The sequence below is a fragment of the Myxocyprinus asiaticus genome, chromosome 25 (genome assembly GCF_019703515.2).
Source record: "Myxocyprinus asiaticus isolate MX2 ecotype Aquarium Trade chromosome 25, UBuf_Myxa_2, whole genome shotgun sequence".
In the NCBI taxonomy this organism is placed as follows: domain Eukaryota; kingdom Metazoa; phylum Chordata; class Actinopteri; order Cypriniformes; family Catostomidae; genus Myxocyprinus; species Myxocyprinus asiaticus.
The window spans coordinates 37921032-37944452 of NC_059368.1; the positions used below are offsets into that span (position 1 = coordinate 37921032).

General features: G+C 37.0%; 2 protein-coding genes across 3 annotated transcripts in view; one reads left to right on the forward strand and one right to left on the reverse strand.

The window, feature by feature from the left end:
* LOC127415765 (DNA polymerase zeta catalytic subunit-like) overlaps nucleotides 1-1459 on the forward strand; it is a 130948-nt gene extending 129489 nt beyond the window's left edge. For both annotated transcript variants that reach the window (XM_051654656.1, XM_051654657.1), the window contains exon 32: nucleotides 385-1459. In XM_051654656.1, coding sequence (XP_051510616.1) covers nucleotides 385-525 — 141 coding nt within the window. In that variant the 3' untranslated portion in view covers nucleotides 526-1459. The remainder of the gene's footprint in view (nucleotides 1-384) is intronic.
* LOC127415812 (sodium-dependent glucose transporter 1-like) lies at nucleotides 535-23421 on the reverse strand. Its single transcript, XM_051654779.1, has 4 exons — nucleotides 22909-23421; nucleotides 12960-13128; nucleotides 7886-8002; nucleotides 535-3462 (listed from the first exon to the last, which is right to left on the reverse strand). The coding sequence occupies exons 1-4, from the start codon at nucleotides 23182-23184 to the stop codon at nucleotides 2198-2200; spliced, it is 1827 nt and encodes a 608-aa protein (XP_051510739.1). The 5' UTR covers nucleotides 23185-23421; the 3' UTR covers nucleotides 535-2197.

A 23421-nucleotide genomic window follows, 5' to 3' on the forward strand; every position in this document is an offset into this window, starting at 1 on the left:
GTGTGCATTGAATTTATTTAATTCACGAGTTTCACAATTTGAGTTGAATTACTGAAATAAATGAACTTTTCCACGACATTCTAATTTATTGAGATGCACCTGTGTATATATATATATATATGTGTGTGTGTGTGTGTGTGTATGTATGTATATATATATATATATTTAGCGCCACCATCTTCCAGCCAGGTTTTAGCAATAGTTACAGGCCAAGGTTAAAATGTTACAAACAGACTGAAAGACAGTTCACTAGTATTTTAGAATATAGCTGATAAATGTGTAAGACTACAGACAAAATGGGTTATTTGGCTTTGACTCTGTTAGGAGTTGCTTGCAGCTGCTATATTGTATTTTACATACTTTTCTGTTGTGATTGATTTGCAGATATGTAGAAGCTGCAGCGGTAGTGCAGAGCGTCAGGTCCCATGTGTCTCATTGGACTGCCCTGTTCTCTACAAGTTGTCTCGTGTTAATCGACAACTTTCCAGAGGACCATACCTTCGGCAACTTCTGGAGCAGTTCTAATTGTTCGGCAGTCTGTCCTCCGTCTTCTTTTTTTCAGTATCGCTTGTCATTTTACTCTGGTGCTAAACGCTGTCATTCAGCACAGGTTTGTGTGTATCATAGTTTGAAAAGGTGCTTTTTTTCCCCTTGTGACCTTTGGGCCTCTCCATCTTTTACTGGTTGACTGTGTGGTACTGTAGCGCAGTGTGACTGAAGAGGCCTTAATTACACAAGAGGATGTGGACGATGTTTGTGATGTACCGTATATGACTTTGCTTTGTAGTCATTGTTCATTTCTGTCATTTAAAAGTGTTCATTAATTTCAGTGATATTTCTGCAGACTGACAGCATAAATCCTCTCAAGACTGAACATCGTAAGTGCTGTAGCATTTTTTAAATCAAAGATATTCAGTTCTGACTGAGTCGGAGTCTTGTTTGTCTCTAATGATAAATGCTTTTTGTTTATCAAATCAGTCTCTTGTAAATAAGCCGTGTATAGTGATCCAAAGTTCTGTCTGTCGGTACTGATGAAAGTTTGGGAAAGGTTTTTTTTTTTAAATCAAGACCTGACTAAGGATTCCGCATGTATGTGCTGGAAAGATGAGTTTTATTTTGTCCATTGTCCACACAGACAAGTCTGAAGACAAACAAGTCAGTATCAGCCTTAACTTCTTGGACTTCTGCAATATGTTTGATAATTTATGGCAAGAGTATATATTGTCTGTGTGCATAATTATTATTATTTTTTTTGTTAAAATACTTTTCTAATGCTTTCCTCTTTTCTAAACCAGACATTGTAAAGACTGAGTCTTTCATTTCCAGATCTATAGAGAACACAGTATGTATTTGTAAACTTGTAAAAAAAAAAAAAAACACACAAGGTGCTTTGTTTTTAAAAGAACATATGAGGGTGGAGATATAAAACTGATAAAATAAAATTCAAAAGTTTTAAACAAATGCTTCAAGGAATAGTCAACAATTAAACACAATCACAGCAATTTTTCACAATGCAATTTTGGTAAAAATAATTACATAAATAGAGATGCCTTTAAAACAACATTTCTAATAAAGTGCAAAAGTACTGAAATTAAACTGGGGAAATTATCAACTGTGGCAGTCGTTATCATTAGTGAGGGCATAACAGAAAAATCAAAATTTCAGAAAGATTAAAAGCCATTATGTAAATTTTTGGTCATTAACACAATACAGTATAATGGGAAAAATGAATAAAAATATTTAATATGCAACAGGAGAGATATTGAAATCCTATATTCTAATATAATCCTAATATTCTGTTGTCCAATGAAAGAACTCATTTTTTATTTTATTTTTTCTCAATGCCTAAATTCAACTTTTTGATAATCCAGGAACCTCCACTCAAACAAGAACAGTGGTGTTGAGTAAAAGACTGTGTGGATTATATTGCTGTACCTAAGGAGCACATAAGAAAGCAAGTACATGTTAAAATGTATGAGCATGCATCTGACATGTTTAATAAGTGCTAAATGGCTACTGGCTAGTTTTTTGCCCAAGGGGATCAAAAGCTTTTGCATGAATGCTTCAGGTTGCTGTGGAAAGGACTATTCAACAAACCACCTTGCAGTTGCTGGCTCAGGGATAAAGTCTTGAGATCTTCTTGATGTAGTACAATATATCAGTCCTCCTTCTCCCTGTTGAGGGACATGAACAGTTTTCATCTGGGAGAGTCTGTAGGAAAGGCCAGTGTGTTTGGCAAAGGGGCCAAAGCTGTGGGGTCTGTTGAGAGTGTTGGCAGTGGGGCTGAGGGAGTGTCCATTGACTGGGCAACAACAGCACTGGATGCAACATCAGGAGGCATTGAGGCTTTAGAAGGAGAGCTTACCAGGCTAGCATCATCCATCTCTATCACCTCAAAATCTGCATCGTTCCATTGGTCAGCTTCACCATTATTCTCCTGGTCCTCCTCTTCCTCCACACTGTCCAGCAGGGCTTGTCGGTACTCACTGTCATCAGCATCCTTGGTGCTTCTGCCCGGCACTTTCCGTAGGGCAGACGCACCTCCTGGTGACACTAGTTTGTACATAACAGGGAACAGGATGGAGGTGAAGGTGGATGTCCCGAGCGCCAGGTACATCAGCAATGGTTCATTTTTCACCTTCCCCAGTAAAAAAGCCAGCAGGGCTGGCAGGACCATCTCACCGAGGGCTGCACCCACTACAAACACTGCAGCCGACCGCCCTGTCACTGTTGTGTACTGCTCCAACCATGAAATCCCACTGGGAAAGATGGTAGACATGGAGACACCATACAGGGCAGTGCAAGCCCAGAGCATAAGGCTATTTTTGTTAAAAAGGAGCAGCAAGAGAGAAGAAACTGTAGTGCCCACTAGACTCAGCAGGATCAGGGTGCCTGGGCGCAGACAAGTCGCAAAAAAGATGGCCAGACCTCTGCCAGCTGCGAACATTCCCCAGAAAAGTGAGTTCAGCCCTGCTGCCTGAGCCTCATCCATACCAGCATAGTCCTTCGCATAGGTGAATATAAAGGAGCCATATGCTACCTCATTTCCAACATAGAAGAAAAAAAACATGGATAGCAGGAATATGAGTGTGTTGTGATGTTTGGAGAACAGCAGCTTTCCTGAGGAGGTTTTAGCCCTTTTTGAAGTAGGGGAACTTTGGGAGTACAGGATGAAAAAGAGGAAAGACACCAATAAAACAAAAGCACCAATCACAATGTAGGCCCACATGGATGATATAATGTTGCTCTTAGAATGGGAGAATGGCAAGATGGCACCAATCGTCTTGGAGGCGTGGCCAGACATCAGAGGGGTGTACACGGAGGCATTGTCTGGACTGTGGCCAAACAGCAGCTTGGCTATGATCGGGGAGGCAAATGCTCCAGCAGCAAAGCTGAAGTGCAGAGCCTGCATGTGAGGGCCAGCCTGTTCTCCCCATGTGTTCAGTATGAGAACATTACCACCTGTAAACAACCAAAGACTAAGAGTTACAGCAGCACCTTAGAAGGCTTTGTTGATGCTAGAAAAAAAACCCTCTATAGCCACTTTTTCACCATTGTGCCGAACGGTTCACATTGTGGAACTGTGCCGTTCTATACCGATCCAGGCTTGTTGACATGGTCACTGTTTCTTTTTCCACTGTGGTGCTGTGTAATAAGGATAAGAATGGACTGATTGGGCAATTGACCAATGATTTGTTGCCACATTACTTAAGGCATTCCACTTGAACGGCTCTTTGTCCTGAGCACGGATTGTAATCTAACCTTACTAAATCTTGCTCAAATGGAAATGCTACTGGAACTGTTTATAACTGTCCTCAGAACTGTTTGGCCCAATGGCGGAAAAAGTGCTTTTTGTCTGTCTGTTTGTAGCTTCTGTACAAATACTTCAGGAACTTGGCATTGCAATACTGCAGATATAGTTGTTTTTTGTATGACAAATTGCTTGTAAAGTTTCTTATTTGTAAGACCTTTGTAAATGATTAAATGTAGAATTTAAATGCTAAAAATTATTTCTCATAACAGGATTCCTGCTGTCAAAATTGCATAACCCCTCTTTAATACATCTAAGAAATCTAAATGCTTATTCATTATAAAACAAAAACAATTTTTCAAGAAAATTAACACTAATGATATTGTATAACAAATATGGGCAATTTCCATGTTTGGTGGTAAAATATGAAATGTATCAGCAACTCTACCCACATAATCACTAACAAATAATTGAAATGGACTGGGATAAAATGTTTTTATTTTTTTTTTACAAACTTTGTTATAAACTTGTTAAATGACAACATTGTGTACTCTATATTGCTGTAAGACACTATATTCCTACAGTAGATTATGTAGCTATATTTGTTGTTTGAAGTGGTGAGGCATACTGAAAAAAGAAAAGTTGCAGGTTCAAGTACACTAAGAAGTGGTCCAGGAACTATGAGCATTGTGCCCTTGCTGTGAATGAGACATCTAACCCTCAGGTTGCTCCATGGGGACTCTGTAATGTCAAGCATTTTGGAGAAAAGCATCAGCTGAATGACAACTATCTATACATGCATACTACACATAAATATGAACGTAAACATGGTATTTAACATATACAAATAGAAACTGAAAACAATGCATTACAAAATAATCCAGTGTTAAATGCATTGAATACCAAAGGAAAGATATATGGGTTATATTTGGACCCACATATGCATTCTAGGGGAAGTGATGCAAATTATCATATAATTGAAAAAATATTTAACTATAATATTTTTTGATAATTATAAATATTGGGACTCCAGAGATTCTTTCTGCAATGGTTTTGTTCCATTAGGGTGAACGGCCTAGGACTACTTTGAAAAAGCAAACAATCCAAAGTGGCAGAAAATCTAGTGGGCTGAGCTCAAATTTAATTATGAAAAAGCAGTAGTACTACCATCCCAAACGTTTAATGTCTCTAGGCCTTACGGTTTGGTTTCTGTGATCAGTTTAAGTGGAGAATAATAATTAAAGCAGCCTTCTACATTGCGAGTAAATCACTTGCATATGCAAGTAAATTTCATGCTATGCTACTAAAATATGTCAGTTATTAGCCAGTGGCTAGTAATTGTTAACATTTCACTCGCCAGTGGTCGAGTTGAGTCGAAGCAGAGATCCTTTTACTAAATAAAAAGCAGGGGATTAATAAACTGGATTCAGCCTCATCTTTCCCTGCATGCGGTATCTCATGAGCATGCAGGAAAACACATTTAGGCCAATCGCACCCTTGGCTACAGCAGCAGGCGCACAGTGATTCTGTGTCTGACAGGAATGGAGCAAGAAGCGGCACTTGTGAAACTTCTCATTTGTAAACAAACTGAATGACTGAATGAGAGGGCCGTGCTGTTCGTTCACTTCAGCATCGGCATGCGAGTCTGCACAATACATTGAAGACTATAAAGAGAAGCGTCAGCGCAACCTCGGCCTCATCTTTACACAAGTGTTTTTCACACACATTTTTGCCTCACAAATTACGTTTTTGACGGTACAAAGGATCCAGAACTATTTTAAAACTGTCCAAATTGAAGGAGATATTTAATCTCAATTTCTTAGTTAAATATTATCGTTTCCGAGGATCCAGAGACCCCAGTTATTGATCTTCAGTAATTACATTCACCAAGAAAACGCTAAGACCTTAACATAAACGAGTCCTCTTTTTACTTTCTGAAATAAAAGCAATTGCCAGTTTTTTCTCTTCCAAATACATGTTTTCAATGTTTATTATGCACATCTGCTTTCTTGCATGGCAAATTAGTAAAATCGCTCCTCAGGGGCACTTTCTGTAACGCTTGTCATGTAGAGGGCAATAACAGCTTGACACTGGCGTTGAGCAGAATGTTGACGCCCGGACGCAAATGACGAAAGGACGTTATTGAAATTCATTATTATTATTAGGTTAATTTTCTCTCATAAAAGTCATGCTCAGCAGTTTAAATATTGTAGGAAAATCACAGATCTGCTTTGTTCTTATAATTCCTAAACATTCTACTAAACTCGAGGAGATTTGCAGACATGCAAATGTTAACAAAGGAGAAGGTAAGGATGTTATTACAACTCATTATAATTATTAGACAATTATTGTTGTCTTTTTGGATGAAAAGTCCAAATAAAGGGTTCACAAACTGAAGGAAAATTATAGATGTACTTTCTTTTAATGCTTACACACTATAAAGTGTCTTTGTAGATTTCGTTCTTGAACATCTCAAAATGTCCTTGTCTGTCTCTTTCTTCTGCGCTAGCTTCTCTACTACTCCAGTCACTTTGAGAATGTGGCAGTGTAGCACTGCAGATATTGTTGACTTCAGTATGACAAATTGCTTATGTTCCTCATTTGTAAGTTGCTTTGGATAAAAGTGTCTGCTAAATGACTAAATCTCCAGAAGGGGTCACTGAAATAACCAGTTAATAAAATTGAACAAATTTGTAAAACAGAAGCAAGCCACATCAAAATACTCTTTATTTTTGCTACTTATTCTGCACAATTGTACAGTTAATTTGCTATACTTCAATCAAATAAATCGCAGGAATAGGTGCTTTTAGCTCATTCTTTAAAAAAATATCCAAGGAATACATGTTCGTGGACCAGTGATTTGCTCACCTTTTTTCGCCCTTAACCAGTTTGCATCCCTGATACTTTTTTCTTGTTTGTGCATATTTTATTATTATTATTATTATTACCTTAAGTTGTAGAATCTTAAAGGAATAAAGCTGCTGCACGTGTGCACAATCTTACGCTAATTTATTTATAAAAGAGACTTCGGACAAGACCTGGGGCCTCATATGTAAAACTTTGCATAGATTTCATACTAAAAGTGTGCGTATGCACAAAAGTCCGATTTTTTTTTTTAGATTTATAAAACTGTATGCACGCAAGCAGCAGCACAATTATCTCTTATGAATCCCAGTTAGCGGAAGATTGTGGGTACATGCTTTATTCCACTACCCCTCTCCTCCATATCACTATATATATTGATCTTACAACATCTGTTTTTACTATGGATAACCTCATCTATATATAATAAGATGAACTACTGAAGATAATATACACACTGGATCCTACATGTTGCATTTGAATAGACTGCTACTAAAAAATCTTATCTTAATCTTTGTCTTGTTTTAGTGTAAAAATATCTGAACGTCCTTTAAACAAGATACATTTACATGAGAAACATAATTGTATATTAAGACTTGTTTACAAGGAAAATATATCTAGAATATCTTTTATCATTAGCCTATATTATTTAAGTGTCTTATACCCACACCACTGGGAAATTATGCAATTTAGCTTTTCAAGTAATCTTTAAAATAGTTTTTAGGATGTTTTTATTGATCCTTAAAAGTTGTTTTTTTTTTTTTTTTTCTGAAAGGAAAAACAAAGATAGTGATTAAGAAAAGTATTTTTGCATTGTAAAACACTATCTGATATCATCAGGGTTGTCACTACGTTTCACATCGGGATTCCCGGACAGGCAGCATATTTTATACCAATGTTGTTCAAGACCTGTCCAGATAGCCGACCACCAGTTTTTCCAATTGTCCATTCGACTAATGAATGCATCAGTTTTACCAGGCCATTCCACATCAGTCAGAGTCAAGTGCATATAACAGATCAGAACAGATTCTTGATTGAATGTTGTCTTACACCTCAAAATGTGATTTCTGTAATAGAACACAATTCCAAGAGGATGGCCTTTGGAAATCGAAAATATCGGAACGTTTATACGTGTGGAGTGTGATGAGTTTTATAAATTTGTAACTTTTGTGCATAGACTGAATCTGCAATTTGTGTGCATGCATAACTGTAGAATAAAACCCCTACAAAGTTTTATACATGAGGCCCCAAGCCTGTAAACATGTGCCTTACCTGTATCTAAAACTCCCATTGACACCCCCACACTGGACATCAAAGCTGTGAGTAGCCAAGCCTTTTTACAGAAGGGAGTGCCTGACATTCCAAATGCGGTGATCATCAAGGAAAAGCCTGCAGAGATAAATAAACTGTGAGCAATAGATCACCATGGAAATCATAATTTATCATGTATTTTAAATCCATTTTTTTTAGTTCTGAAGTGTAAACATTTTTAACACAAGGGAAGTTATTTTATATCAGGAATATGCTTATTTCAATTTAAAAGACGATCTATAAAAACATGTTTCAAATAAATATATATACAAAACACTCAGCAGCATACCACAGATCTGTGGGGCCCTATCAAAAAGCCCCGCCTGATCATTCCAGCACCGATCTATCCGGCATCTAGGGTTGCAGCGGTATACTGGTTTCATGGTATACCATGTTATGAAAATTGACGGTTATCGTACCATGTACATTTTCTTATCTACGGTATTGAGAAAAAAATGCAACCAGACTGAGAATCTCACCTGCACATCTCCTTTCCTCCTCGACTGCCTGTCAGACTCGTCAACTTGCGCCACACACACACATGCAGTGGAGAAAACGTCAGAGAGAAGCGAGGCGAGGGGGTCTGACATAAGTGAGTGTGTGTGAGTTAAAACAGTGTTTCTCAACTGGTGGGTCACAGGTCTATTCGGACTGGGTCACGGACAGCAGGGAAAGAACAATGTCATGGTTCTCCCATTGAAGATATTTCAGCGGCCGCCCAAGTGATATTTAGGACTGCCGAGGCAGACTTAATGATAATCTCGCAATCAGCTAAAGACTTCTCATCTGCACTTTCGCACGAGTGTAACGGAACCAGCTCACGCTAATGATATGCTCTTATCTCTGGCGCGCGCGTGCAACAACTGGGCTTCCCTCGATATTGCGGAGCGCAGACCTCAAAACTGATGTGACCAATTTCAATTCTATTGAGACTTTTCTAGTTTAAAGCATTATGGAGGAAGTCAAGTCAAACCTATCAAACGGTAGGCAGCCCTGACATACAGTTGTGCTCAAAAATTTGCAAACCCTGGCAGAAATTTTGAAATTTTGGCATTGATTTTGAAAATATGACTGTTCATGCAAAAAAACTGTCTTTTATTTAAGGATAGTGATCATATGAAGCCATTTATTATCACATAGTTGTTTGGCTCCTTTTTAAATCATAATGATAACAGAAATCACCCAAATGGCCCTGATCAAAAGTTTACATACCCTTGAATGTTTGGCCTTGTTACAGACACACAAGGTGACACACACAGGTTTAAATGGCAATTAAAGGTTAATTTCCCACACCTGTGGCTTTTTAAATTGCAATTAGTGTCTGTGTATAAATAGTCAATGAGTTTATTAGCTCTCATGTGGATGCACTGAGCAGGCTAGATACTGAGCCATGGGGAGCAGAAAAGAACTGTCAAAAGACCTGCGTAACAAGGTAATGGAACAATATAAACATGGAAATGGATATAAAAAGATATCCAAAGCCTTGAAAATGCCAGTCAGTACTGTTCAATCACTTTTTAAGAAGTGGAAAATTCGGGGATCTCTTGATACCAAGCCAAGGTCAGGTAGACCAAGAAAGATTTCAGCCACAACTGCCAGAAGAATTGTTCAGGATACAAGGAAAAACCCACAGGTAACCTCAGGAGAAATACAGGCTGCTCTGGAAAAAGACGGTGTGGTTGTTTCAAGGAGCGCAATACGACGATACTTGAACAAAAATTAGCTGCATGGTCGAGTTGCCAGAAAGAAGCCTTTACTGCACCAATGCCACAAAAAAAGCCCAGTTACAATATGCCCGACAACACCTTAACACGCCTCACAGCTTCTGCCACACTGTAATTTGGAGTGCCGAGAACAAAATAGAGCTTTATGGTCACAACCATAAGCGCTATGTTTGGAAAGGGGTCAACAAGGCCTATAGTGAAAACAATACCATCCCCACTGTGAAGCATGGTGGTGGCTCACTGATGTTTTGGGGGTGTGTGAGCTCTAAAGGCAGAGGGAATCTTGTGAAAATTGATGGCAAGATGAATGCAGCATGTTATCAGAAAATACTGGCAGACAATTTGCATTCTTCTGCACGAAAGCTGCGCATGGGACGCCCTTGGACTTTCCAGCACGACAATGACCCTAAGCACAAGGCCAAGTTGACCCTCCAGTGGTTACAGCAGAAAAAGGTGAAGGTTCTGGAGTGGCCATCACAGTCTCCTGACCTTAATATCATCGAGCCACTCTGGGGAGATCTCAAACGTGCAGTTCATGCAAGACGACCAAAGACTTTGCATGAGCTGGAAGCATTTTGCCAAGACGAATAGGCCGCTATACCACCTGCAAGAATATGGGGCCTCATAGACAACTATTACAAAAGACTGCACGCTGTCATTGATGCTAAAGGGTTCAATACACAGTATTAAGAACTAAGGGTATGCAGACTTTTGAACAGGGGTCATTTCATTTTTTTCTTTGTTGCCATGTTTTGTTTTATGATTGTGCTATTCTGTTATAACCTGCAGTCGAATATGAATCCCATCAGAAATAAAAGAAATGTGTTTTGCCTGCTCACTCATGTTTTCTTTAAAAATGGTACATATATTACCAATTCTCCAAGGGTATGCAAAATTGAGCACAACTGTACCAAACAGCACCAAGGAGAAAAAGAGCAACACTGTGCTATGCGCTAATTTTTCATTATACGTCATCACCTTTACAAAATTGTTTCATGATTTTACATGAGTAAAATTAACTGTTATATTTTGTCAAAATGTTATAGTTTCATATGAAATAATCTAAAGGTAGAAACTATTAGACCTCATTTTATATCAACAGTGGCATTTTTCAAGATGTGTTTCAGCTAGTATTTATTTTTTCATAAATACTATAATTTGTTATTATTATTACTATTATTTAAGACTAGCTACTGACCTAACTACGGTAATGAGGAGCCTTTCCTCCTGTGTAATATGTATGTTCTGTTTGAATTATGTTTGAAATTAGAAACAAACGGGATAATAATATAAGTAAATATGCTCTTCAATTTTTAAAAGGGTGGAGAGAAAACTTCCTGTCGCTTTTGTTGTTGACATCAACAACAAAAATAATGTCACGATGCATGTCTTTGTACCTGAAAACCATGAAAAAACTATGCAACATAAAAGGAAATGTGACCCAGGATACATTAAATACAGGTTACGTTTTTACTATGGTGGGTCGCCACTTGATTTCCAATGTAAAATCTGGGTCCTGAAACAAAACCAGTTGAGAACCACCGAGTTAAAGGTACAGACAGGAGCAGTCTGGCTGCGCTGTCGCGCACCTACAGTATATGTTAATTATTAATAATCATAGAACATTACTTTAAAAGCTCACACAGCTGATGTTATTTTTCATTTAGTAGTTAATTTAACATGCTATTCTAACATGTTAACTAACATGCTTTAGTTATATAACATGTTATAGTTACATGCTATAAACTATAGACTTTTTTTTACACATAATTCAATTAAAAAAATTGTTTCAAGTTTCAGTTATAATAAAGTGTTTGCTCAACCAAAAAAAAAAAAACTTCTGTTTTCACTCCTTTAAGGGTCATTGTAACTGATAATAGTAATTGTGTAATACCGTATACCTTGATACCATGAAATCGTGATATTTTCTGAGACGGTTATCGTTCCATGAAAATCTCATACCGTTGCAACCCTACCAGCATCCATCATCTTAACAGAGATCCAAAAACATTGACGGAGAACAACCAGAACTTTCTACTGACCCAGCCAAAGAAAAAAGAACCAAAGCAATGCAATGAAAGAAACGCAAGTACACCGCCAGACTTTTGCTAGAAAGTGCTGGTGTTTTATTTAAATACTTCAGGTAACCCAATTGCAAATCGAGGTATACTTCATGAAGTATCGATGGTTTAGGGCATCGTCTATATACATTTTTTTCATAAAGTAACATTTTCTCTGTTACAGATCATTTCCATTCACCTTCTCTCATAGCTCATTCACAAACCTGTTTTATGTTTGTCTATGTGTGTTAGTTAGTTGATGTTGTAGATTATAAATAAAGTCTTGTTTGCATTCAAAGAGGATTTGACTGTGGTATATTTTGATAAATTATCTTGTCAATTGATTCTTAAAGGTCTACGCTCTGTCCTCGAACAATATTTCAACATATTTGTGATATTATTTTCGATGGTAATGAGAATAGTATTACTCTAAAGATGCGTCATGTCATAACTACATGTGGCTGAGTGATCAGACGTACACCTTAATTCTTTCAACAAGATTTAATCATAATTCTCTTCTTGAGCTAAAATCCCTTACATATAAATTGTTAGCAGATACAACAAGCCTGTTGTATTACATATTTAATGGTGGAGAATTTGTATTCAGATTTCTAATCTGATCGTTTTCCATTTATCCTTCACAAAACACAATGGGCAGAGGTGTTTGAACGCGGCCAAGATTCCTAAACTTATTTACATATAAAATTCTTACATATTATTGGTGATGAATGCTGGCAGTTGTACCCTGCCACAAAGTCGCTAATTTCCTACACGCAATTTCTATTTTATTTTGATTAATCAATCGGCCCTAGATGATACTACCCTTTGAAAATTCATGCATTGGATGGCAGAGTGCATAGTTTGCATATAGCGCATAATTTGAGACACGGCTTTTGACTTTAAATAACAGAGCGACTGAACTTTTTTCTAAAATATTTGCTTTACATCACAGAAAACAGTTCACCTAGCAAGGGTTACTCCAAGATACATCTAAGATAAATCGAGCCAGCATTTATTTTCTTTTGTGTGTTTTTATTTTTTTAATTTTTTTTTTGTTCTTAGGCACACTTGTGATAGAGCAGGGAAAAGATCTCAGTCAAATTTACTTTCCCCCAACTTGTAACCTTTGCATTATTAGCCCATATCCTTAATGATTATCCCTATCATCACCAATAACCTTTTTTGTCGTAAGTCAAATTGTGCTGTAAATTAGCACAATATTCTTTTTTATGTGGAATCTGTGTGCCTTACCCAGTAACAGATGGGGATTTACATAGTCAAACAGGATCCCTCCTAACAGAGAACCACCAATATATCCCGATGAACGACCCACAAAGATGTAGGACAAATTACTGATGCTCTTATTGACATTGATAGCCAGGTCTTCAAAGGTAGGGCCCAATACAGAGATGGCCATTCCCTGTAAATAAACCAAAAACATATTTATCATTTTATTACCATGCACTAATACATTTGGACAAATATCATAATCACACTAATCTTATCTGTAGGTCTGATGTAACAAATATAAATACCAACAGGTGCATATGGAAAATACAATCAATATCTAAATACTAGTGCTGTCAATTTAAAGGTGCACATTAAAAAAGATTTACTCCTAAAGAAATAAATTGTAATTTTGAAACATATGTATAAAATCATGACCGCTCACATAATAATAGGACTCTAGTCATATCAGTATCTTTATAAAAGCGGTTTTATTCTACATGGGGGAGGGACACCCTCATGGGGGCTGCCATATTAACAACACATGACTAGCTGAATACTACTCACTTAATCTCAGTAACTCTCTTGTTATTGGACACTTTCACTCTTGGATTAAATTAATCATGGCTGATTGTGAATAGTGAATTTCTACAATGGCATCTGTAACTGAAAACTATTGATTTTGAATGATGCTGCATCCACACCATTAGGTATCACTGTAAGTCCAAGATGACACAAACAAAGTTACTGAGTGCACCTTTAATGCGTTAATTCAGTGTGATTAATTATATAACAAATTATATGTAAAAAACGCAATAAATCATGCCCCCATACCATAAATGTTTACCTTCATGTTTTAATGAGTCTAGGTCAGAAGGGGACGGTAAGCACAACTACAGCTGAACAGACTCTTAATGACAGCAGACAGCACAAGAAGAGAACGCGTTCTTGCGTTCAAACACAACTGGATGAAGCGCAACTCCAAATGCAGAGATCTCGATATGTTTTTTCAAAGTTTCAAACAACGTTTAACTTGACACAGTCTTAAAAATGCTGTGTTTATGACCAAATTGAGACGCTTCAAAAACATCCACCTGACACCTGTACATAATCATGTCCTACCTCGGACTGATTGGCAAGTTTAATTGCAAAATGGATTGCTGTGGACTGTAGGCCAATAATTGAATGATTTGGAAAAATATTTTGCCTTTTAAAGCCACTTTTTGTATTGCCTAATCAATGCTTTACTCATCTGCCACAATAACGTAATAATGTAATCAATGTTATCATATTTATTATATACAGCCCTCTACAATGCAAGTAAATCACTCGCATATGCGACCAAATTTGTCCCAGTGAGACCGAAATATGACTGTTATTAGCCACTGTCGAGTAAATATTCAGATTTTACTCGCCAGAGATTGAGTTATGTAGTATCAAAGAACTTGAGCGCAGCAATCCTTTTACTGAATAAGAAACAGGCGATTAAGAAGCTGGATTCAGCCTCATCTTTTACAGCGTGTTGTGTCTCATGAGTGTGCGCCCTGAAGGAAATTGGCCTTATTTGGCTGCAGTGGGTCCAGGTCAATCGTGATCATGCTTTCACCATCACATTAGTTCAACCGTGTAATGTCAATGACCCCATTTACACCTGGTATTTTAAGATGCTTTTTTGGTGATCCAATCACGTGTTCAGAGCTAAATACAGGATATTGCATTGACATTGCATTTAACAACGTCAATTCTGACTTTGGTTAAACTTTTCCCCAGACTGTTTTCACAACATTCTCCGTTTTAAAGAATGGCTACAGAACAGTAACGCGCCTGTTGGACGAGAGCTTGTAGATTTGAATTTAAGAACGTGTAAAATAAATATTTGTACAAGCATGTCGATACACATTTTAAAAGTTTGCTTTTGCTTCGTTCCATGTATTTTGTGTCCAAAGACGAGACCCAGGCATCCCATTTTCATTTTATGTCTCTTTTAAAATCCTTTGTTATTTACAGTCAGTTGGTGATCTATAAGATAAAAAGAAACATTATGTCTAGTCATACATTGCACGGATAAGGGAAAAACAACCGTGCAGCTTCTCTCTGGTTAATGTGTGCTGCGTTCATTCATAAACTTTCTTGCAGAGCTGTTGGAGCTTTTAAAGAGACAATAACTATTTAGCGCTTGTTATACATATCAATGTAAACTCAATTTAAATTGCATATTTAAAGTGCATATAAACAAACATGTTACAAAATGTAGTAATGTAGTAAGTGTAATAAATGTGTAAATACATACATTTTTAAAAGGCATAATCATACATTGTGAAATATTTTAACTTCAGAAAACACTGTAAATATTAAAGAATTTAACCAATTGGCTTGTGCCGCATCTATACAAGGGTGAAAAAAATTATTTTATTTTTTTTATTTATTTTGACTAGTTGTCATTTTCTGCAAATTAATGCTCTAAATGACAATATTTTTATTTGGAATTTGGGAGAGATGTTGTAAGTACTTTATAGAATAAAACAACAAAGTTAATTTTACTCAAACACATAGCTATAAATAGTAAATCCAGAGAAACTGATAATTTTGCAGTGGTCTCTTAATTTTTTCCAGAGCTGTGTATGTATATACAGTTGTGCTCAAAGTTTGCATACCCTTGGAGAATTGGTAATATATGTACCATTTTTAAAGAAAACATGAGTGAGCAGGCAAAACACATTTCTTTTATTTCTTATGGGATTCATATTCAACTGTCGGTTATAACAGAATGGCACAATCATAAAACAAAACATGGCAACAAAGAAAAAAATGAAATGACCCCTGTTCAAAAGTCTGCATACCCTTAGTTCTTAATACTGTGTATTGCCCCCTTTAGCATCAATGACAGCGTGCAGTCTTTTGTAATAGTTGTCTATGAGGCCCCAAATTCTTGCATGTAGTATAGCTGCCCATTCATCTTGGCAAAATGCCTCCAGGTCATGCAAAGTCTTTGGTCGTCTTGCATGAACTGCACGTTTGAGATCTTCCCAGAGTGGCTCGATGATATTAAGGTCAGGAGACTGTGATGGCCACTCCAGAACCTTCACCTTTTTCTGCTGTAACCACTGGAGGGTCAACTTGGCCTTGTGCTTAGGGTCATCGTCGTGCTGGAAAGTCCAAGAGTGTCCCATGCGCAGCTTTCTTTCAGAAGAATGCAAATTGTCTGCCAGTATTTTCTGATAACATGCTGCATTTATCTTGCCATCAATTTTCACAAGATTCCCTGTGCCTTTAGAGCTCACACACACCCAAATCATCAGTGAGCCACCACCATACTTCACAGTGGGGATGGTATTCTTTTCACTATAGGCCTTGTTGACCCTTCTCCAAACAAAGCTCTATTTTGGTCTCGTCACTCCAAATTACAGTGTGCCAGAAGCTGTGAGGCATGTCAAGGTGTTGTCGGGCATAATGTAACCAGGCTTTTTTGTGGTATTGGCGCAGAAAAGGCTTCTTTCTGGCATCTTGACCATGCAGCTCATTTTTGTTCAAGTATCGTCATATTGTGCTCCTTGAAACAACTACACCGTCTTTTTCCAGAGAAGCCTGTATTTCTCCTGAGGTTACCTGTGGGTTTTTCTTTGTATCCCGAACAATTCTTCTGGCAGTTGTGACTGAAATCTTTCTTGGTCTACCTGACCTTGGCTTGGTATCAAGAGATCCCCGAATTTTCCACTTTTTAGTAAGTGATTGAACAGTACTGACTGGCATTTTCAAGGCTTTGGATATCTTTTTATATCCTTTTTCATCTTTAAAAAGTTCCATTACCTTGTTACCGTCTTTTGACAGTTCTTTTCTGCTCCCCATGGCTCAGTATCTAGCCTGCTCAGTGCATTCAAAAAAAAAAAAAAAAAAAAAGTAAGAATAAGTGACCCTAAACTTTTGAACAGTAGTATAATATATATATATATATATATATATATATATATACACACACACACACACACACACACACACACACACACACACTACCGTTCAAAAGTTTTGAAACACTTACTCATTCTTTATTATAATTTTTTTTTTCACATTTTAGAATAATAGTAAAGTCATCAAAACTATGGAATAACATAAATGGAAATATGGGAATTGTGTTGTGACTAAACAAAATCCAAAATAAGTCAAAACTGTGTTATATTTTAGCATCTTCAAAGTAGTCACCCTTTGCCTAGAATTTGCAGACATGTACTCTTGACATTTTCTCAACCAACTTCTTGAGGTATCACCCTGGGATGCTTTTTAAACAGTATTGAAGGAGTTCCCATCTATGTTGGGCACTTAGTGGCTGCTTTTCTTTATTATTTGGTCCAAGTGATCAATTTCAAAAAACTTTTTTTTAATTACATTTTAGTTTTATAATGAAATAAATATGGTGGCACAATTATATTTTTGTCTACAAAACTAATTTCAAACATTTAATCATATGCCTTCAGATCAAAAGATTTTTAAGATCATAAGATACATTTCAGTCAAGTGTTTCAAAACTTTTGACCAGTAGTGTGTGTGTGTGTGTGTGTGTGTGTGTATATATATATATATATATATATTTGAAGATGCCCCCTTTTCTGTTTTCTTAATAACTTTAGTTTTCAGTTGCGTTACACTTACATGCTGTCAAAAATCTGCCGAGTAAAAACAAAAATGTATTAGCCAATGGAGATTCTTTCTCCACCATGTCCGTAGAAGGTTAATATATTATATTTAAAATGATTTGTTATTGATTTATGTTTATTTGGGGACCTTTCTAAGCAAATATTGATATATGTGACGAATTGATTAATTTGATTAATCAGCACATCATGTAATTAATTCAATTTAAAAATGTAATCGATTGAAAACCCTATTAAATACAGTTACAAAAAAGTACTGCGCTGGTACCATGGTATGTGATTACATCAGATTTGCAATACCATATTCATTTACCACAGTATTTACATAGTACTCCAAACAACTTCAAAGTAGGGATGCACCGATTTGATAACTGGATCGTTATCGGTTCCGATACTGAAGTTTTTAGCCGGATTGGGTATCGGTCCGATGAGCCTGATCCAAATCCGATTTCATATGTTAGTTATGGTTCTTACCGACAAGCTCAAATAATGACATAAAATAATTTTTAAAGCACCATAGCCCATAAAACTTGTGAATTTTGTTCAAAGACCCTTGAAGACATACGATAGCTCTGTTGAAACACACACACACACATAAGCACGCGCACTGCCTTATGATGCACTGCTCAGAGTGGCGCGTAATATGTGGGCGCTCCACACAAACTTCATCTCAGATGCAGAAGCTCGATAGTTTGGTTTGCTTATAACATGGATTGAAACTACTATGAACAAGACTATAAAAACTCTTCTGGAGTCTTCCTGGAGCGGTCTGTCAAAATAAAAGCCAGTCAAAATAAAAACTCTAAGAAATTACAACGGAAGTGCATCACTATTGTATAATGAAATTTAATTATTATAATTATTACAAAAATTAAAATAACAAATTACATAATTTAACAAATTAAAAACATATTTAAGTTGCCTGGTTTCCAAAAAATTATGTGATTGAAATTGAGTTTGACACCCCTGTATTAGACCAACTAAAATCCAACCACAGAGTACAATAAGAGGAGTGTCTTAAAGCGAAGGAGAACGCACAAAGTTTAAGTCACGCAAGACCTGCTACAAAGACATCCATTACCAAATCATTGTTTTGGGTTTCTTGGGTTTTTCTGCTTCCAGCCGGTTCCCGAAGGAAAATGGAGACAGCAGAAGCGATCACCTGTTTCATATTAAAAGACATGGCGCCATTTAACACCGCATGCAGAGCAGGGTTTAAAAAGCTTCATTTTTCTCAAGTTGCGCTACCTTCACTTTATTAAAAATGCCAGAAAGACATTGAAACGGATCTGAAAAAAGTAGTGCACTATTCGACCACAACTGATTTATGGTCGAGTAGAACTATTGAAATATATATGAGCGTATCAGTTCGATACATTGATGACGAATTAAAAAACTTTTAAAAAAGCAGATGCTTGCAAACATCCTATTTTTCACAAGAACACTCGGGACGTGATTGCTCGTGGATTTAGAGATACTGGCTACCTTGGGCTTAAAGAAGCAGCAAAAATTTTGCATCACTGCAGACTATAGAGCAAATATAGTATATGCAGTTGCTATTAATAAATGGACCAGACTCCAGTGTTTGGGCACCTGCTGCACCTAGCAATTGGTGAGTAGTTTTGTCAAAAGTACTGGTACTTCGGTACCAAGTCGATACTAAAATAAAAAAAGATATAACGATACCAGTGTTTCTGCAGAACCGGTAGTATCGAGCACCGACTCTATCCGGTACCAGTCCAGCACACTGTATGACTGACACACAACAGCTTTAAAATGCTCACAGGCTTATTTTGAACGCCTGCCCTGTCACTCTTTTTACACTGAAATGAACAATTAAACAAATTAAAATCGTGTCAGGTCCTAGTGTGATTATTAAACCGCTAAAGGCTGCAATCTTAGCGTGGATGAACAACGTACTTTAAATAACTGTATAAATCTGACCGCTCAAACACTGGAAACTTCACAGACATTGAGAATCATTCACGTTTTATCATATGACAGAGCAGAGCACTAATCCACTGTGAACCAATTCATTTCTGAAAATGAGGGGGAATTCCCCTCTCACACAGCTCATATGGGGGGATTTACACACTTTGGGGGGGGGGGGATAAAACTCATAACACTAAGGGTACGTTTACACGACAACGATGTAATAAAAACGGAAACGTTTATCCTTTGCGTTTTTGAAAAGTTTCGCGTACAGACGACAACATTGTCAAAACGATCCCCGTTAACACGGATCCGCAAAAACGACTAAAAACACCGTATTATGCATGCTAGGCCAGTAGCTGGCAATGTCACTTTGTAAAGAAACACTACGCACCTGCGCACATAGAATACTAACAATGAAGATGGCGAAAGCATCGAGCAATTTTGTCTGGACAGATGATGAATTTTCTTTATTACGACAATTACTTTGCTGGAGAAGCGTCAATAAACTCAAAATCTTGAGCAGCACAAACACAGTCCTGTAGTCCGCCATTGTAGTCTTGAATGTCTCGCGCGTTGTTTTGAAGTACTCGCGCACATGCCTATAGACCGAACTCTCAAAATTATTCAATAAACTCTGCTCATTTTTACCATCACTTCATCTCCTGCATTCTTCTGTATTCCCCCTTCTGACTCTTGGGCTGGTAGGAGAGTAAGTTAACATAACAAGCTGTTGATGTTGACTGGCTTTGGATATCAGGCAGAACTCTGATATATGGATATCTTCTGACTGAGAGAGAGGTCTTGTGTACACTGGATCTAACATGCATTTTCACTGCCTCATGTTTTCATTTTCTAAGCATATTGAATACTGTACATGGCATCACATCTCTGTCTATAGGCTGTATACATAAGCGGTGGGTGAATGAATTGCAGGGTAAAGGTACATCAAATAAAATTAAGTAAATAAATAAATAACATTTAAAATACAAATACATTTACCTGAATCCATACATTAATTTCAAGATTTTCAAATGGCAGGTTCTGCCTACTGTACAATGTTCACACTCTAAACAAAACACTCCAAATGAATAAATTGTTGATTATTGTTATTTGCACAGACACCAGTATTCATACTGATAATTATACATCTCAAATTGATGCCTATCAATCCATCACGCGTGCGCATGACGTCATCGTTTTCACAAATTCGCATTTTTGTATGTTTACACGGAGATGATAACAGCATCGTTTTCAAAAACTTGCGTTTTCAGGCCCCAGAATGCCGTTGTCGTGTAAACGAACAGCCAAAACGGATAAAAAGTTTTCCGTTTCTAGTTGAAAACGCTGTCGTGTAAACGGCCGCTAAATCTCACGGGAGGCTACTTTTCTCAATTAAGATATAGGTCAGATGGAACCAGGGTCAGAAATCAACTTTTTCATTAAGGGGCAATATTTGATTTCCAGGGGCATTTTTTATCTTTACAAGGGCAATTTTTTTTCTATTCTAACCTTATAAAATGACCCTGTCATCCTTTTATGTTATAATTAAAACAATTCAATTTGAAAAATGGCATGTTTCAATAATTACAAAATTGCATGATCTGTACATTGCATAATTTGAATTGTTACTGAAACAAAACTTTTTTTTCTCATGCACATATTTCCAAACATTTAGGCTATTAAATTAACAGTGCTTACAAAATTAATACACCAACATATAAGAGAGAACAGCATTTCTCCAGATTTGGAATGTGGAGCTTAAAAAAAAAAAAAACTTAGCAACTCCTTCATGCCAGTTGAATAAAACAATGCAAAAATAAACATTTCACAATGAACATTATTCAAAGATATGATTCATACACTAAAAGTGGTTAATGTAAAATTACTATTGTATAATAATAATGTTTTATTTCACATCAAGGCAATTTATCCAGATACTATTTTTGTTAATATTATTATTACCTAAATTGTAGCATTTGGTTACATTATATTTTATGTTCTCTCAGACCTGATAAAGTTAATAAATAAAAAACATCCATCCCTCCCACACTTTTGGCTTCTTGCTGTTGAGGAAGCTTTTCAGACCGACGAATGCATAAGTGAGATGAACCAATGGGCAGGTAAGTAGGCTATAGCACATGGAGTGGCAGTGTTACTTACTAGGACAGTATATTTTTTATTGCCGACGTTGCCAATAACGTCGACTTACCGTTTCAGCCCTAATTGTCTCTTTGCGGTTTGACTTCAAAAACAGAGAATAACTCGATTATTTCAAATGTCATGTAAACACTGATTTTTTTGCTTTGTTGGATTTTTTTTTTTTTTAATAAATTGATTTTTGGGAGTAATTTGTGTATTGGTGTGCATGTAAACGAGCTCAGTGTAACTTCTTTTCATTCATCCCTGAAAATTAGAAGTGTGCCTGGTCAAAAGTCTTCATACGGTAAAGTCTGCCTATTTTTGACACAGATTACCTTCTTTAAGACTTTTTAACTACTTTATTATGGCATTTGTATTTTGGGGATTTTTTTTTTTTTTTTTTTGAAGAGACTTAATCAGTTTAACATTATAGAACAGCAACAAGTGTTTCAGGAACACAGTTCTCAGCTTGTTTTGTATGTGTATATAAAGAAAATGGCATGCACTTGCTTCACACAGAATTATAAAGCATTTCAAAACGCACTACTAACTTTAATGTATATTCTAATAAAAATAATAATCAGAATTACAATATCAAGGGGAATAATAGTCATTTATTATTATTTTTGTCATAATCGTTCTGCAGCCCTACATTTACCCCTGTCATTTTTCATGGATACCACTTATCACATACAACAATAATCTGTCTAATACTGTATAACTAAACTAGGCTCCTTCTCACTCTTTAAAGTAAACTACTGCTTGCATGGTCATCATCACCAATACAAAATGCCATGGTAATACCATAGTGTTTTGAACAAGGTACCAGTAGTAATATACCATGTTCTTTGGACATTTACTTTTGTAATACCATGATACTCTTTGAAGTGCCTTGTAAATACTATGTGAAAGGTGCATGGTTCTAGTAATCATTCAGTACCATGATATATTAAAAAAAAAAACATAGTACAGCCACAGTGCTGCTAACCTGCCAGCCCTGTTACAATACTCCTACTGTGTTTGGCAACTTACGCAAATGATCCTGTTTCATCAGAATACTGTAATACGAACAGGAAGTCACCATAACGACCGTTTTTAACCCTTATTATTTTGAGACCTCTCTGTTCTGATACTGGTACTATCAAACTTTCATTACAAAACAGAGGAGACCATACTGTTCCACACACAGTGTAAAACACAGACGCTATCGTTTTCTCATACACTAAACATGCAAACTGAACATAGAGACCCACCAGCCCGAGAAACGACGCGTAGAGAGCAAGGCTGACCAGCCATCGCCAACATGCCCCGGTGTCGCTGTGGCCCCGTCCGGGACGAACTATATCAACCTTTCCGGAGCCGAGGCTCGGTGCCCCTTTACCCCCCTTCAGAGCGCTTTTCAGTCCTTTCCAAGCGTCTTTCCGCTTGTCGAAAAGCGTGTCCTCTACCTGCTCGCCGTTGTCATTGTCCTCTTCCATCTTGGCGAACCGAACGTGTTTCTTTTTCGGCGTGGGATCATCTGACGACATGGCAGCGAGCGTGCGAGGCGCGCGACGACGCGGCACACAGTTCTCGCGCTTTCGTTTTCAGAAAAACCTTCAACGTTGCAGTTACGCTGTAAGTGGGTTTATGGCCGACCTGAAATTACCCAAATTTCCCATGCTCCTCAATATACTATTAAACCACTGTATTTGTGGTTTTTAAAATGGCAAAGCAGATATTCTCATTTTGACGTGTCAACTGTCAATTTCAGTTGCAAACAGTGC

What these genes read in the sequence shown, in the direction of transcription:
- LOC127415812 (XM_051654779.1), bottom strand. Translation starts at nt 23,184, where the DNA reads ATGTCGTCAGATGATCCCACGCCGAAAAAGAAACACGTTCGGTTCGCC. An exon ending in AAATCCCCATCTGTTACTGG is followed by an intron (nt 8,003 to 12,959) that starts GTAAGGCACACA and finishes TTATCTCTGCAG; the next exon opens with GCTTTTCCTTGATGATCACC. An exon ending in AATGGGAGTTTTAGATACAG is followed by an intron (nt 3,463 to 7,885) that starts GTAAGGCACATG and finishes GGTTGTTTACAG; the next exon opens with GTGGTAATGTTCTCATACTG.